This window comes from Garra rufa, chromosome 22, assembly GCF_049309525.1.
Source record: "Garra rufa chromosome 22, GarRuf1.0, whole genome shotgun sequence".
Classification (NCBI taxonomy): Eukaryota; Metazoa; Chordata; class Actinopteri; order Cypriniformes; family Cyprinidae; genus Garra; species Garra rufa.
The window spans coordinates 4,156,393-4,174,201 of record NC_133382.1 but is presented as its reverse complement, the minus strand read 5'-3'; the positions used below and the strand labels follow the sequence as shown (position 1 = coordinate 4,174,201).

At 29.9% G+C, this 17,809-nt stretch overlaps 1 protein-coding gene across 3 annotated transcripts in view; it reads left to right on the top strand.

Annotated features, from left to right (window-relative positions):
* Positions 1 to 17,809, top strand: part of abcc3 (ATP-binding cassette, sub-family C (CFTR/MRP), member 3) — a 399,896-nt gene that overhangs the window by 379,045 nt on the left and 3,042 nt on the right. For 2 of the 3 annotated variants that reach the window (XM_073828394.1, XM_073828395.1), the window contains exons 24-29: positions 5,532 to 5,731; positions 5,904 to 6,030; positions 7,022 to 7,123; positions 7,306 to 7,452; positions 12,309 to 12,467; positions 14,715 to 14,881. In XM_073828394.1, the coding sequence (XP_073684495.1) occupies positions 5,532 to 5,731; positions 5,904 to 6,030; positions 7,022 to 7,123; positions 7,306 to 7,452; positions 12,309 to 12,467; positions 14,715 to 14,881 (902 nt within the window). Of the gene's footprint in view, positions 1 to 5,531; positions 5,732 to 5,903; positions 6,031 to 7,021; positions 7,124 to 7,305; positions 7,453 to 12,308; positions 12,468 to 14,714; positions 14,882 to 17,809 lie in introns of those variants that run through there. The other variant, XM_073828396.1, reaches the window with a different exon arrangement.

The following is a 17,809-nucleotide window of genomic DNA, read 5'->3' as shown; positions in this document are numbered from 1 at the left end:
TAATAATATTTATTACAGTATTGTTTACTAAATTATTATTAAGTATTATTATTGATTATCAATAATTTTATTTTTTATTAATATTATTATTAATTAATATTAATAATAAAGATAGATAATGATAGTAATAATAATAATTTTATTAGGATATAATTTAAAACAAAAAAAAAATATTATTTGAATTATTATATATTGTTTATTATTTATAATTGATTATTATTATTATTATATAGATAATAATAATAATACATTTTGCAGTAATTTCTTAAATTACATAATACTGATACTACTAATAATATTAATTATATTTATTACTGTCTTTACTAATTACATTTATTATTATTTCTAAATTATTGTAATCATTTATTAATGGATATAATGCAGCAGTTACTAGTAATGCAACTAATTATTATTATATCATTAATTAAAATATTGCAATAAATTATCATTATAAATTTTTTATATAATCGATTCTAAAAGTAATAGTAATAATAAATATTATTTTTATTATGAACATTAATATTATATATTAAATTATGGCTATAATGTATTATTATTCTTATTATTATATGTATATGACTGTCTCAGTATTTTCACATACAGTAAAAAGTATATTCCTTATATACTTCATATTCCATATTATCAATCATGATATGAGAATGGTCACTTTTTTTATAGTGAAGGTGGGTAAAGAACAGCCTTTTGTTGTAGAGTTAGCTTTGAGTAGTAGAGAAGTAGAAGTTAATTCATTTGTCTTTTACTGAACTTGGTTTTGAAGTGTTTTGCTGTGCTGCATCTCATCACTTCATCAGTCTATAATCTCCATACTGCACCATTACACCAGCATTCATTCTGTACGCTCATCTAACACTAACATTGTAGCGTGAAGCTGTCAGCACTAATGCTAGTGCACATAACAGACATGAATTTTAGCTAGTACCTGGCATGTAGATATTTTAATGAAAAAATTGGGGAAGTGATGGCACAAGAAGAGTCCACCAGTAAGAAGTGGATTTGGCGATGTGTCCCGCTGTTAAAGGAATAGTTCAGCCAAACATGAAAATTCATAGTAAATGTGCTCAACCTCAGGTCATCCAAGATGTAGATGAGTTTGTTTCTTTATCAGATTTTGGATAAATGTAGCATTCAATCATTAGCTCTCCAACAGATCCTCTGGAGTGAATGGGTGCCGTCAGAATGAGAGTCCACACAGCTGATAAAAACATCACAATAATCCACAAGTAATCTCCAGTCCGTCAGTTAAGGCGAGACACTGCAGGTGAATAGGGTAAAAAAAAAATTAACCAGTAGATATCACCTTACTTACCCAGTTGATTGATTACATTAATTGCAAATGTTTTTTGTATTACAGGTTTTCAAAAATATTAGGTTTAAATATGCTAATGAGACATTATTTAATGAAATATGTGCTAATTTGCATACATTTCTAGTACAAAAATCCAAACACTGGATGAAGTCAGTTTTTTTTTATTCTTATTAAATTTTTTTGACATATTAGAGTCATATACAGAGGCTCAGATATCTCATTTTGTCACGACATAATTGAGGAAACCACATTTTTTACCATTTATTGGGGAATAAAATGTATAAAATCAAGCTAATTATATATAAACAAATTCCTCTGTAAAAACCTTCAGAATTTAGACAAGAATAAAAATGTAAAGTTTGGTGTGTGTAAATGCTACTGAAGTGGAGATTTTTGGCTCAGTGTAGGAGAAAAAACTAATTTTGAGAAAACGGCCTTTAAAAATATGCATTGTAATTGACATCTGTTGACACAAATAGATAAAGTGCTATAAAGGAAACGCTTAACAGTGTTTTATGGATGTCTTCTTTCCACTAGTCTGAAAAAAACACTTTATGAAAAACCAAAAAGCCCAAAATCTCAAACTTGACAGGTGCATGAAAAAACAGCATCCCCTTAACATCTTGAAAAGCAAAAAGCTGTGTGTTTGTCAAAAACAAATCCATCATTAAGATGTTTTTAAATAAAATACGAGCCCATAATCCATAATAATACTTCCACCAGTGAAAAGGTGGTCTGATCTGAATCAGGAAAGAAATCTGAACAGATCACACACTGTTTACAGCCCAAAGCTCTTAACTAATACAGTATGTGGCTGGATTTTGACGTGAGAGACAACAGGAGATGGACTTTTACACTAAAGGAAGCGTTATTATATGTAGATTATGGATTCGTATTTTAGTTAAAAGCGTCTTAATGATGGATTTGTTTCTTACAAACATACAGCTTTTTGCTTCTCAAGATGTTAACTGATGGACTGGAGTGGTGTGGATTACTTGTGATGTTTTTATCAGCTGTTTGGACTCTCATTCTGACGGCACCCATTCACTCCAGAGGATCCATTGCTGAGACAGTGATGGAATGCTGCATTTCTCCAAATCTGAGGAGGAAACAAACTTATTTAGAGCTGTGTAAATAAGGCTGTGTTGGTTTGATAAAAAATACAAAAAAGTAAAAAAATAAAATAAAAATAAAAATAAATGTAATTTATATCTGTAATATCATGTTATATCATTATTAATATTAAATTGATTTACATTATTATTATATAAATTTAATTGTTATTAATGATAATGCTTATTAGGATATAATTTGATGCATTGTTATAATAAATTATTATTATATAATCAACTATTGCAACAAATTATTATTAATACTATTATTAATAATAATAAGGTTTTGCAGTAAATTACAAAATACTGATACTACTATTAATTATATTATTACTTTATTGTTTACTAAATTATTAATTATTAGCAGTGATATTATTATAAATAATAAAGATAATAATAATAATAATAATAATAACCATTTTTTTAGGATATAATTTAATACATTATAATACATTTATTAGAAAAAAAAAATATATTGTTTATTATTTGTTATCTATTATTATTATATCAACTGTTATTGTAATAAATTATTATTAATATTAACAGTAATAAAAGTAATACTACATTTTGCAATAATTTATTATATTACATAATACTGATACTACTAATACTAAATAATGTGACACTTAAGCTGATGAAAATTCAGCTTTGCATTGCAGGAATAAATTATATTTTAAAGTGTATTAAAATAAAAACCATGATTTTATATTGTAATAACATTTAGCAATATTACTGTTTTTCTCTGTATTTTTGATCAAATAAATGCAGCCTTGATGAGCATAAGAGACTTTTTTTAAACATTAAAAATCTTACAGATCCCAAACTTTTGAGCGGCAGTGTACATCTGCGATGGCCTGAGGGTTTTCATATTTGGCTGAACTATTCCTTCAATTTGCTACTAATATTTAGGCTACTAACAATCTAGAGTTAAATCCTGCTTAACCAATCAGATCCTAATTACACCAGATGAAAGTAAAACAGCATTACGGTGATAAAAAAAAAAAAAAAAGCTATAATAATGATTTTTTAAGCTAGTGTTTCCGATATTTATGAGCCTCTGGTGTTACTTTGATTAGGCCTGAAGAGAGGTTTGCTCTAGTCATTCTACTGTGATCCTCAAGATATTTTAGGCATTAAACCTCCTCTGATTGCATAATTGTAACTTGGTCTTGCATTCCTCCTGATTGTCTTTTAATTTCACATATGGCCTCTCTCTTATGTACTGCTTAGGCTATGCATGGCACAAACCGGCTTTCTATATTTCCTGTGCAAAGACTGAGCGAATCACTTGCTGCATGCAACCAAAACATCAAATGCATTCTTTTCAATTCTCATTAAATACACAAACTCAGGAATGCACAAAGCCAAACCAAACACTACAACATTATGATAGTGTTTGATCCCATTGATATTTGATTCCTTAATGTGAACATTGTTTTGAAATATTTAAATGTTGAGAGTAATTCATATCATGTGTTCTGAAATATTGCTTGATAACTGATTAAAAGTGAGGATTCTAGAACCTAAACTAAATTAATTTGCATATTTTAAATTGGACATGTTTTGGTTTGTCTCAATGATGGAATGTTTGGATTATACAGAACCTCATTTTTGGATTTTGTAAATTGATGCCTAATCTTCTATTCTTCTATCTTTTTAAAAGAAGGTTATTTATCAAGGATGCATTCAATTGATCAAAAGTGAGATTTAAGTAATGATGGTGAAAATGCAGCTTTGATTACAGAAATAAATGATGTTGTGCAATATATTCACATAGAAATTGTAATTGTAAATTGTAATAATATTTCACATTTTTACTGTATTTTTGATCAAATAAATGCAACCTTGATGATTATATTAGATTATATTGTGCATAAGAGATATTTTAATGATTTTAATGATTTAATGATTTTTAGGTATTTTTTTTATAAAAAAAATAAAATATATGTATATATAATTTTTTTTGTACATTTTTTTAACATTCTTAAAGAGTTCAGACAAACCTGCAATATTACAATAAATGCAAGGCATTTTAAAACTAATTAAAAAGACTCAATTGCTTAAAAAAGCAAGAATATCAGTAAAAAAAATTTAATTATTAGAATGTATTTTTCTGAATCCTCACTTATTTGTGTATGACTATATAATATTCCTGTTTTAAAGAATTACTCCACTTTCAGAATAAAAATTTCCAGATAATTTACTCACCCCCATGTCATCCAAGATATTCATGTCTTTCTTTCTTCAGTCGCAAAGAAATTACGTTTTTTTAAGGAAAACGTTCCAGGATTTTTCTCCATATAGCGGACTTCAATGGTGCTCAATGGATTGAAGTTTAAAAATGCAGTTTAAGTGCAGCTTCAAAGGGCTCTAAACGATCCAAGCTGAGGAATAAAGGTCTTATCTGGCAAAACGATTGGATATTTTTTCTAAATAATTTATATTTATACACTTTTTAACCACAAATGTTCATCTTGTCTAGCTCTGCCGAAAAACTCCCGTCTCATTTTCTCCTCCAACTTTAAAATTGTCTGTTTTACCTTTTTTTTTTTGTAAAGGGTGTTTGACTCTTATTGCACGTTCACTTTGTAAACACTGGGTCGGTACTTCTGCAGCGATGTAGGATGATTTTGAAGTTGGAGGAGAAAATGAGACGGCAGTTTTTCGACATACCCTAACTGAGTATGCATGCACATCACAGAGCTAGACAAGATGAGCATTTGAGGTTAAAAAGTATACAAATTTATTATTATTATTATTTTTTTTTTTTTAGAAAATAATGATCATTTCACTAGATAAGACCCTTAGTCCTCGGCTGGGATTGTTATAGCCCTGTAGCGAAACTGCATTTTTAACCTTCAATCCGTTGAGCACCATTGAAGTCCATTATATGGAGAAAAATCCTGGATTGTTTTCCGCAAAAAGCGTAATTTCTTCGCGTCTGAAGAAAGACATGAACATGAGCGTGAGGGTAAATCATCAGGACATTTTAATTTGGAAGTGGAGTAATCCTTTAAATGTTTTATATGTATGTATGTAAATAATGTTTTTGTTGCTGTTGTGTTTATTTCTCTCCCTGATTTCCTCCGTAGAGATTTTATGTAGCCACGTCTCGGCAGCTTAAGCGTCTGGAGTCTGTCAGTAGGTCTCCTATATATTCTCATTTTTCGGAGACCATCACAGGCACTAGCGTGATCCGCGCCTATGGGCGAAACGCTCCCTTTGTTCTCATGAGTGATATGAAAGTGGATGAGAACCAAAAGAGTTACTACCCTGGTATTGTTTCCAACAGGTAGGTTTGGTTTCACACTCGTTTGGACGCATGTGTTTCCTCATGCATGTGCCTCACAGAATATAACACTTGTTATTTGCTTCTTTTTTTTTTTGTTAAATGTCCTGAAATTCATATTGGAGCATCTTTCAGTCGTGCGAGTCGTAACGGTGTTGTGTTTGGATGCACTCAGGTGGTTGGGGGTTCGCATCGAGTTTATCGGCAACTGCATTGTGCTGTTTGCTGCACTGTTTGCTGTGAATGGGAAGGACAAACTCAGCCCTGGATTGGTCGGTCTGTCCGTGTCATATGCTCTACAGGTAAAATCACACTCATTATATATAATATATAATCAGGAGTTTACCTTTAGCTGAGTAAAAGAAGTCTCTCTGCTTACTAAAGCCACATTTATTTGGTCATAAATACAGTAAAAATTGTGATATATATTTTAAACCAAAATGAATGGTAAATCATTCTGAAATGCTGAATCATGTGACACTGAAGACTGCCGTAATTATGCTGAAAATTCAGATTTGATCCCATGAATAAATTACATTTTAATATAGATTAACATAGAAAACATTTTGTTTTTTTATGTAAATAATATTTCACAATTTCTACTGCTTTTACTTTGTTTATATCAAATGAATGTAGCCTTGGTAAGCAGAAAAACATCAAAAACCAAAAACCTTAATTATTACAAACTTTTGACTGGTAGTGTATGCATTTAGCAGATTCTTTTATTTTAAAGTGACTTAAACTTCATAACAGAGCCAACAATAATTATGAGTTTATATATATCTCATAATATATAACTTTCTTAAAATTGTTAGGTTATATCTCATGATTATGATTTTGTCTCAGAATTGCACATTTATATCTTTAAATTTGTACTTTTTTTCTCATAATTATGACTTTTTTTTAAATTTCACATTTATATCTGTTTCATTTATATCTCATAATTTTGACCATTTTCTCAGAATATATATTCACATAGGAAACATATCTCCTCTGCTCTATTTTGTGTCATAATCTAGCTTTGTAATAAACGTGGCATGCATCTTGTGAATATTATTTGCTCTGTGATAAATTTCAAGTTGCTCTGGATAAAAGAAACTGCTAAATGCACGCGCTACCAGTCAAAACTTTGTAATAATTATGATTTTTAGTGTTTTGGGTGTTGCTTTGCTCGCAAAGGCTGCATTTATTTATAACATAAAGTAAAAGTTTAAATAATCAAAGTTTTTGTGCAAATATAATCACTGTAAGTGCTTGTATTCTGCGTTCACACTTGTTATTTCTGCTGAATAGGTCACTATGTCCCTGAACTGGATGGTGAGGATGACCTCTGACCTGGAGAGCAACATAGTAGCAGTGGAGAGAGTGAAGGAGTATTCCGAGACACAGACTGAGGTACACATGCACGATCATTCTTATAGTAGAAAACAATCCACCATTGTTGTTTTAAGATTAAGAAATCATTTGCATTTGCAAGACTTTTGAATATCAGTATCAAATCAGTTGATTCTGCACGCAGACTGCTCGATAGACAGCAAGAGGTAATTAACTTGTAAATCATTCCAATCAAATCATAGGCTCCATGGGAAGTGAAGGACAAACAGCCTCCTCCAGACTGGCCTCCGAAGGGAAACGTGGAGTTCATAGACTACAGCGTGAGGTATCGCGAGGGGCTGGATCTGGTGCTGAGGAACATCTCGCTGAAGGTCAAAGGAGGAGAGAAGGTAAGAAACGTCATCATTGTCCTGCATTAGAATAACTCATTCACAGCACAGAAACCTTCTTCTCAGCCACAGCATAATTTAGTCTAGTTCAGGAACCAATATTGTGTGCAACAGAATATAATGTGCATTTCAGGAATATTTAATTTTTTAGTAGGGTTCGTTTATTTTCTTTTTTTAATAATGAATCATAAATCCAGGCTTTGTACAAGGTGCTTAAAGTCCTGGAGAGCCTTTGAAAACAGCAATATTTTTGAGAAGGTACTTTTTAAAATGCAGTTAAATTAGTGTTATTTTAGTTTTTTTAAATCATTTTTTTTTTTACATATTTTGTATATTAAAAATACTTTTATGGCAGAATTGCACATTTATATATTGCAATTTTGAGTTTATTTCATAATTACAACTTTTATGTCAGAATTGCGCATTTATATATTGCAATTTTAAGTTTATATGATGATGATAAGCCTTTATTTGTCACATACACTGTTACATGCGGTGAAATTGGACCCCTCCGACCATACACAAACATCACACTTTCTGGGGAAGACAGGTCAGTCGAGAGGTAGCATAGAAAATAAGAAATAAGATACATTAGGGAAAGGAGGAGGCATAAAAAAAGCCCCTCCCAGACTGTCCTTCAGGTAGGGCAGTGTGAGATCAGGGGGGGGGGGGGGAAAGCCCCAGCAACAAGCACATAAACAGCACATAGACATAACATTGCAACAGGGGAACGGGGGCAAGGGATAGGAAGTAGTCCAATATGGGCAACAGCCATCCGGTCCTGCAGCTAGAGCAGCGCTGGTCACAGACCCGCCTACCCACATCAGGGGTACAAGCACACGAAGGCGTGGGATCTGGGGGAGGCAATGATTGTCTATCTGTAACTATGTCCGTATGTATGCGTGCACTAATAATTGCAAGGTCATAATTATGACCTTTTTTCTCAGAATTGCGCATTTATATATTGCAATTTTGAGTTTATATCATAATTATGACTTTTTTTTCTTAGAATTGCGCATTTATATATTGCAATATTGAGTTTTTGCTCGTATAATTATGACCATTTTCTCAGAATTGAGAATTTGTATAGTGTAATTTTGAGTTTTTATCATAGATTATATTGTATAATTACAACTTAAACATACGACGTATCATTATTACACATTTATATCTTGCAATTTTTAGTTTATATCAAACAATTAACTTTTATGTCAGAATTGCACATTTATATTTTGCATTTTTAAGCTTTTATCATATAATTACAACTTTTGTCTAAGAATTGCGCATTTATATATTGCAATTTTAAGTTTATATCATAATTATGACTTTTTTTTCCAGAATTACGCATTTATATATTGCAATTTTGAGTTTATATCATAATTATGACTTTTTTTCTCAGAATTGCACATTTATATCTTGCATTTTTAGGCTAATATCATTTAATTACAACTTTTGTCTCAGAATTACACTTTTATATCTTACAATTTTGAGTTTATATCATATTTATGACCTTTTTTCTCAGAATTGTGCATTTATATATTGCAATTTTGAGTTTTTACTCTTATAATTATGACCATTTTCTCAGAATTGGGAATTTGTATAGTGTAATTTTGAGTTTTTATCATAGATTATATTGTATAACCCTTAACTTAAACGTACAACGTATCATTATTACACATTTATATCTTGCAATTTTTAGTTTATGTCATATAATTACAACTTTTGTCTCAGAATTGCGCATTTATGTCTTGCATTTTTAAGCTTATATCATATAATTAAAATTTTTATGTCAGAATTGTACATTTATATCTTGCAATTTTTAGTTTTTAACATATAATTACAATTTTTATGTCAGAATTGCGCATTTATGTCTTGCATTTCTAAGCTTATATCATATAATTACAACTTTTGTCTCAGAATTGTGCATTTATATTTTGAAATTTTAAGTTTATATCATAATTATGGCTTTTTTCTCAGAATTGCGCATTTATATATTGCAATTTTAAGTTTATATCATAATTATGACTTTTTTTTCCAGAATTACGCATTTATATATTGCAATTTTGAGTTTATATCATAATTATGACTTTTTTTCTCAGAATTGCACATTTATATCTAGCATTTTTAAGCTAATATAATTTAATTACAACTTTTGTCTCAGAATTGCACTTTTATATCTTACAATTTTAAGCTTTTATCATATAATTACAACTTTTTTCTCAGAATTGCGCATTTATATATTGCAATTTTGAGTTTATATCATAATTATGACTTTTTTTCTCAGAATTGCACATTTATATCTTGCATTTTTAGGCTAATATCATTTAATTACAACTTTTGTCTCAGAATTGCACTTTTATATCTTACAATTTTGAGTTTATATCATATTTATGACCTTTTTTCTCAGAATTGTGCATTTATATATTGCAATTTTGAGTTTTTACTCTTATAATTATGACCATTTTCTCAGAATTGGGAATTTGTATAGTGTAATTTTGAGTTTTTATCATAGATTATATTGTATAATCCTTAACTTAAACGTACAACATTTAATTATTACACATTTATATCTTGCAATTTTTAGTTTATGTCATATAATTACAACTTTTGTCTCAGAATTGCGCATTTATATATTGCAATTTTAAGTTTATATCATAATTATGACTTTTTTTTTCAGAATTACGCATTTATATATTGCAATTTTGAGTTTATATCATAATTATGACTTTTGTCTCAGAATTGTGCATTTATATTTTGAAATTTTAAGTTTATATCATAATTATGACTTTTTTCTCAGAATTGCGCATTTATATATTGCAATTTTAAGTTTATATCATAATTATGACTTTTTTTCTCAGAATTGCGCATTTATATATTGCAATTTTAAGTTTATATCATAATTCTGACTTTTTTTCTCAGATTTGCGCATTTATATATTGCAATTTTGAGTTTTTGCTCGTATAATTATGACCATTTTCTCAGAATTGGGAATTTGTATAGTGTAATTTTGAGTTTTTATCATAGATTATATTGTATAATTACAACTTAAACGTACAACGTATAATTATTACAAATTTATATCTTGCAATTTTAAGCTTATATCATATAATTACAACTTCTGTCTCAGAATTGCACTTTTATATCTTTTTACATCTTTACTAAACAATTTTGAGTTTATATCATTATAATTATGACATTTTCAGACATTTTCAAGTCATAAATGTGAGATAGAATCTCCTTTTTAAATTTTTTTATTTCATGCTGGAACCAAGCTTCCATAGCAATGTAAATTGTGTAAGTGTAAACAAATGTGTGAAAATGAGGAATGAATCTTAAATACTGTTGGATTTCGCTTCTTCTCCATGACAAGCGGGTGTCAGAAACAGATTATTTGTGCTCTTCTTTAAGTGTTCTTTTATGCAGCACATAAGCAAATTTAACCAGTTGATGAAAATACAGCATTAAAAAAATCTAAATAATTCATAATAAGCTATCTCGAATTGTTCGTATGTATTAGAAAGTGCCCATCAGGGTTGGGGCCATTCACGAATTGAATTGAGAATGAATGGTAAATTCCAATTCACTTCCTGGAATGGAATTGGAATTGGAATTGCATGCAGCTGACAGGAAATGGAATTGGAATTGAATTGGAATGTCAGGAAACAGAATTGAATTCAAATAAATTCCACTAAATTCCACTTGAGTTGCTAAATAAAATAATTTGACTCGATTTGCTTGATAGTTTATAGTACATTAAATATTGTAAATCACATAAACGACAAACATATAAAAGAAATACAAAGTACTGTATGTTTAGTATGTTAAGCATGATCATTTCACATGCCAAATTTCAGGAAATGATGATAATTCGATACAATAAAAAGTGAATGAAATAAATGAATGAACATGACTCATTTTTTTGTGAGTTGAGACATATGTGTGACCCTGGACCACAAAACCAGTCTTAAGTCGCTGGGGTATATTTGTAGCAATAGCCAAAAATACATTGCATGGGTCAAAATTTTTGATTTTTCTTTTATGCCAAAAATCATTAGGAAATTAAGTAAAGATCATGTCTATGAAGATTTTTTGTAAAATTCCTACTGTAAATATATCAAAATGTCATTTTTGATTAGTAATATGCATTGTTAAGAACCTAATTTGGACAACTTTAAAGGTGATTTTCTCAGTATTTTGATTTTTTGCACCCTCAGATTCCTGATTTTCAAATAGATGTATCTCGGCCAAATATTGTTCTATCCTAACAAACCATACATCAATAGAAAGCTTATTTATTGAGCTTTCAAATGATGTATGCATCTCAGTTTTGTAAAATTTAACCTTATGACTGGTTTTGTGGTCCAGGGTCACATATTATGTGGTAATCATATATTGAATGTATAGTACATCCAGAAACTTATCACCACTGTCATTCAATTATTAATTCAAAATGTACAGTTCTCATTTTTATTTACTTGCATTTGATCAACTCTATTCAATCATGGTATATGTAAAGCATCATAAATAAAGTTCAAATGCATGTCTCTAAATGCAATCACAAATAAATGCTCAGAAACAGCAATAAACGGAATTCAGTGGAATTTCCCTGAATTGAATTCCACTTCCTGTAATTCCAATTCAATTCCAACTCTGTTTCCTGTAATTGTTGTTGAATTCCAATTCCAGTTCCATTTCCTTCTTTGAATTGGAATTGTTGAGTTCATTCCGGAATTGACCCCAACCCTGGTGCCCATGAAAACAATAGCATGCATGTCTACAACCAGTATGTCTATTCCCTGTATGATGGTCTAAATTGATGAGATTGATGCTATAATGGCTGGGATGTGGCTTTTCAGATCGGCATCGTGGGACGGACGGGTGCTGGAAAGTCCTCGATGACTCTGTGTCTGTTTCGTCTGCTGGAGGCGGCGGATGGAGAGATCGTGATCGACGAGGTGAAGATCTCCGAGATCGGCCTTCACGACCTCCGCTCCAAACTCACCATCATCCCACAGGTCGGTCTTTTGGGTTTGTCTCCGGCTTTGTTGGTGGTAAAGCATCTGTTTTAATTTAAGCACAGTTTGGAAATGGTGTTTATTGCTGTATTAGCATTGCACTCATGATGGGTCAGCAGAAAAAGCTCATTTCCCCATTCAGAGCCATAAAGCCGTTGATAGTGATTTTGATGCCAAAGCACCTTCAGGCTCACTAAACGCTGGCTAATTAGCTTGTTATAGGCTAATGGCCTGTTAGCGCTTGTCCAAATTATTAACATTGGCCTTTTTTCCTGTTGTTTGTTTTCTCTAATAAAACCGGTTCTTAACCTCATTTCACCTTTTAACAGTTACTAAAATGCTGCCGTGTGTTTTCATGGGTTTCGCTCAGCACCGTTCACTCTTCAGGGCTCGACAGCAAGGAATTTGTATGCTAGAAATGGCAGGACAGCAGTTTTATTTCAATTTTGCATTTTTTATTAAAAAAAAAAAAATATATATATATATATATATATACAATATTGAAATATATATTAAATATATTTATGTTGTTATATTTTCTTTTTTATTCATTTGCATTAATAGCTGTTTTATTCATTTGGATTGTGCTGTTTATATGATTAAGTTTTATTTATAATTTATTATAATTACAATTTTATATTGTGTTCAATATATATATTTTCTTTTTTGGTAATTTACATTAATAGCAGGAAACTGTGCTACTTATAATATTTAATTAAAATGTATAAATTATTATAATTTACATATTATTTAATAAATAACTGAATCTGTATATATATATATATATATATATATATACATTTTCTTTTTAATTAATTTGCATTAATAGCAGGAAACTGCTACTTATAATATTTAATTTTTAATTTATTATAATTTGCATATTATTTAATAAGTAACTAATAACAATAACTAACAATTTAATAAGTGAACAATGCATAATTTGTTAAATACTAAGTTTAAAAAAAAGTCAAATATTGATTTATTTTTAATCAAATAAATATAACAAATATAACATTTTCTTTTTAATTAATTTGCATTAATTGCAGGAAACTGCTACTTTAATTTATAAATTATTATTATAATTTACATATTATTTAATAAATAACTAATTAATTATTGTGACATCTACAAATTCATAAATACATTATTTGTTAAATATTGAGATAAAAAAGCTAAATACTGATTTTTAAAAAATCATATATTTACATATTTATATATATATATATATATATATATATATATATATATATATATATATATATATATTAATGTTACATTTTCTTTATTAATTTGCATTAATAGCAGGAAACCGCTGCTTATATAATTACATTTTAATTAATAATTTATTATACACACATTATTTAATAAATAAATTAATGATTTAATTACACATTCATAAACAATACTTCATTTGCTAAATATTGAGTCCAATAAAGTTAAAATATTAAATATAAATATAAAATATAAAATATAAAATTATATATAATTTAAAATATATAAATATAAAACGAATTTAATCATATATTAATGTTGTTACATTTTCTTTTTTCACTCATTTGCATTAGTCACAGGAAATTGTGGCATCTATGATTTAATTTTGATTTAGTTTATGATAATCATATTTTAAATATTACTTAATAAATAACATTATTTAACAGTGACATCTATAAATTCACAAACAATACAGCATTAGTTAAATACTGAATGCAGTAGTTAAATATGAATTTTTCATCATATATGTTAATGTTGTTACGTTTTATTTTTTTAATTTACATTAAAAGCCTAATAAAAAATTGTGATGCTTATGTAATTTAATTTTAATTTATACTGTATTATAATTTAATATTAATTAATAAGTATCTTATTTTTTTTTTAAAACGTGCTATAAATTCATAAACATTACAGCATTAGTTAAATATTGAGTTCAGTAAAATTAAATATAGATTTTTTTTGTCAAATATATGTTAATGTTGTTATATTTTAGTTATTTAATTTAATTCACATTAATAGCAGGAAATAGTGCTGCTTATATTATTTAATTAAATTTAGTTTAATTTAATAAATAATAATTTGATAATAATTTTGAAAAAGTCTAATAATGTAATTCTAATTATCATTGAGTCCTGCCATTCACATTAATTCATGTTGATGATAAATAAATGCTGTTTTTCTATAAATATTAGTGTTTATTTTAATTATAAATGATTTATGTCACACAGTATCTGATTGATTAATATGCATTTGTAGGAGCCCGTCCTCTTCTCCGGGACTCTGCGGATGAACCTCGATCCCTTTGAGAAATACAATGATGAAGAAGTGTGGAAAGTGCTGGAACTCTCTCATCTGAAGAAGTTTGTCAGCAACCAGTCTGCCAAACTCGATCTGGAGTGCGCCGAAGGAGGTGAAAACCTCAGGTACAAGTCAGAGTAATACAGCAATACATTACGATATACATTTAGAATAAAATACTGTTATTTTTAGGGCTGTGCAATTAATCGAAATTCAGTTTCAATTTCGATTTCAGCTTCAAACGATTATAAAAATACAGTAATCAAGATAAAATGATTATTGCTCTAGATTCTGCCCCCTTTGTGCGCTTTTGCTCCTTTATAAAAGCCCAATTTCACATGGAAATTAGCAAAATCATGTAACGTGACTTTCATAAAACGGGACGTGCTTGATTTATTAATGTTTCTTTGATGTTGTGTTTTTAAAAGCGATAAAGAGAACTTGCGCTGTTCTGTGTATGTGCTCAGAGACGGACATATCAAGTTATCTTTTAGCTCAAGGTGCGCGCCTAAACGGTCAAATACACGCAAAAATATTTCAAAATGAGGCGCTTGGTGATTATTCATGTAAACCTTCGTCCGTTATGACTTAAATGATCATAAACAGTTGAGAATACGTGTGTAACAGTATATTGGATCCATGTGGCTCTTAAATCGGCAACAAATTATTCCGTCTGCCGTCTCTGCTTAATATTAATAAAACGTAAAAATACAAAGAAAAATCACTCACTGCTCTCGAATGAAGGACTTTTGTAGTTTAAATAAGAAACAAAGCATGTTTAATTCTTACAGTGAAGACTATGCTGTTTTATTTTACATTCAAATAATTACATTCAATTTCTGTAGTAGGCTGTTAGACTACTTTAGACTTGCATAAAAGTATTCAGTATTTTTTTCCCCAAAAAAAGCATAGTTAGGGCCCGAGCCCAAAAGGGCGAAGGCCCTATTGTTCTTCTAAGGGTTCTTATTTTTTTTTTTTTTTTTATTTTTTTACACCTTCCGGGCACTTTTGGGGGCCTTAACATACTCAAAAACTCTTGAAAATTTGCACACACGTCGGAATCTGCGGCCATCAGGACGCCACAGAGGCTGGGACCCGGGCGTGGTTCAGGGCCTCTACAGCGCCCCCTGGAACACAGTTTGAAAACTTGATGTACTGCGCACACATACTTGCACGTACTGATATGAAACTCGGTACACATATAGATCTCACTGAGCCAAACAACTTTTGTACTCTATGTCATAGGCTCCACGCAACAGGAAGTGAGATATTTAGGGCTGTTTAAAAAGCGCATGCTCTGGAATTTAACGTACTCCTCCCAGGGTTTCCATACGATTGTCACCAAACTCGGTCAGCATGATCTCAAGACATTGGGGACGCTAAATTGCGAGGAGATTTTTGATATCTCGAACGGTTTGGCCGTGGCAAGGCGACAAAGTTATGGCGAGAAATGAGAAACAGGAAGTGTCTAATAACTGTTGACCACATTGCCTGATTCTGATGAAACTTCACCAGTTTGTTCGTTGTATGATGCCGATTCCATAAATGTGACTATTATGAGTCAAAGTTATAGCGCCACCAACTGGCAGCAGGAAGTGTGTCATTTTCAAAATGCTTTGAAATCAGCCTCTTAATTTTACTCGATTTTCTTTAAACTTCATCAAAATCATGTCAAAACACGGCCGATAAGAATATGTAAAGGGGTCGATGATAAATTGAATGTTGTTGCCATGGCAACATGTCAAACTTTAAAATTAGATTCCTGTCTTTTCGAGGCAGTTAACATGCTTAGAATTTCATGAAACTCAACACACACATCAATATTTATGATAGTTAGACACTGGCAAAAGGTCATAAATGGGCGTGGAGCAGGCACTCTATAGCGCCATCTTTTGACAAAAGTTGGGGGGTTAGTTTTTCCTACAGTCACCAAACTCTGTACATATATTGTTCTCATCAATCTGGACAACTTTCTAAATCAAACTCATTAGCTAAGACCAACAGGAAGCCGGCTATTTTGATTTGAATGTGGATTTTTGGAAAAATCAGGCTGTAAACAAATTCACACTCCTTCTAAGAAAAATAAGGTATTCACACCAAACTTTTTTAACATGAAGAGAAGATTCTGAAGATGTTAAATTGCGAGCTAATTTGGGATATCTTGAACGGTGTTGACGTGGTGATTTTTTAAAGATGTAGTAAAAAACATAACCGTAATTTTTTTATATCTTTAAAGTGCAGCATCCAAACTCTTTACAACTTTTTTCACACAGAGATCTTATCATTCTGAGCAAGTGGTGTAAATATCAATTTTATACAAGCTTCTATGAATTAAAGAAAATTAAAAAAAGAAATTAGAAACCTGCTGTCACTCTGCCTGTGCCTGTCTGTGTTCAGTCACCATTGAGTCACTGAAGAGTGACTGAAGGGGGGAGGGGTGTAAGGGAGAGAGACCAGTGGAACATGCTGTTTTGCTTAAGACCATCTTTGAGGAAGATGCACATTGCTGTAGCGTAATCGACATAAATATGTCTGATATTTTGAGAAAATATAAAGGGTCATTAAATATTTCATTGTTTGTATTTTGCAGTTGTTGTTTTTTATTTATTTTTACTGAACTGTACCATGAACTTGTCCTATTCAGTCACATAGCAAAAGATTAAGAAAAATACAACTTTTAAGCATGAGTGAATAATCTTCATTGTAGACAATATTTTCATAGTGTTATTTATTGAATATAAAATTATAATAATTGAAAATTTCAAGACAAACTTTGACAACAAAACAAACTTTGCTGTTATCTGTTCAAAACATCCGAAAACCATCATTTTAAGATCAGTTATATATATATCGCCCCATTAAAACACTCAACTTGATTTTTAAAGATATTTTGAAAGAATTAAGCGTTTATAGAGCACTTTGTGTATTGCTGTACACCCACATGAACTGTGTTCATGTTAATTCACAGTACATAAACTAATTTACCTTTAAACAATATATGAATACTTTTTTTTAGCTTAATATTAATTAACATTAATAAATGCTATTTAATT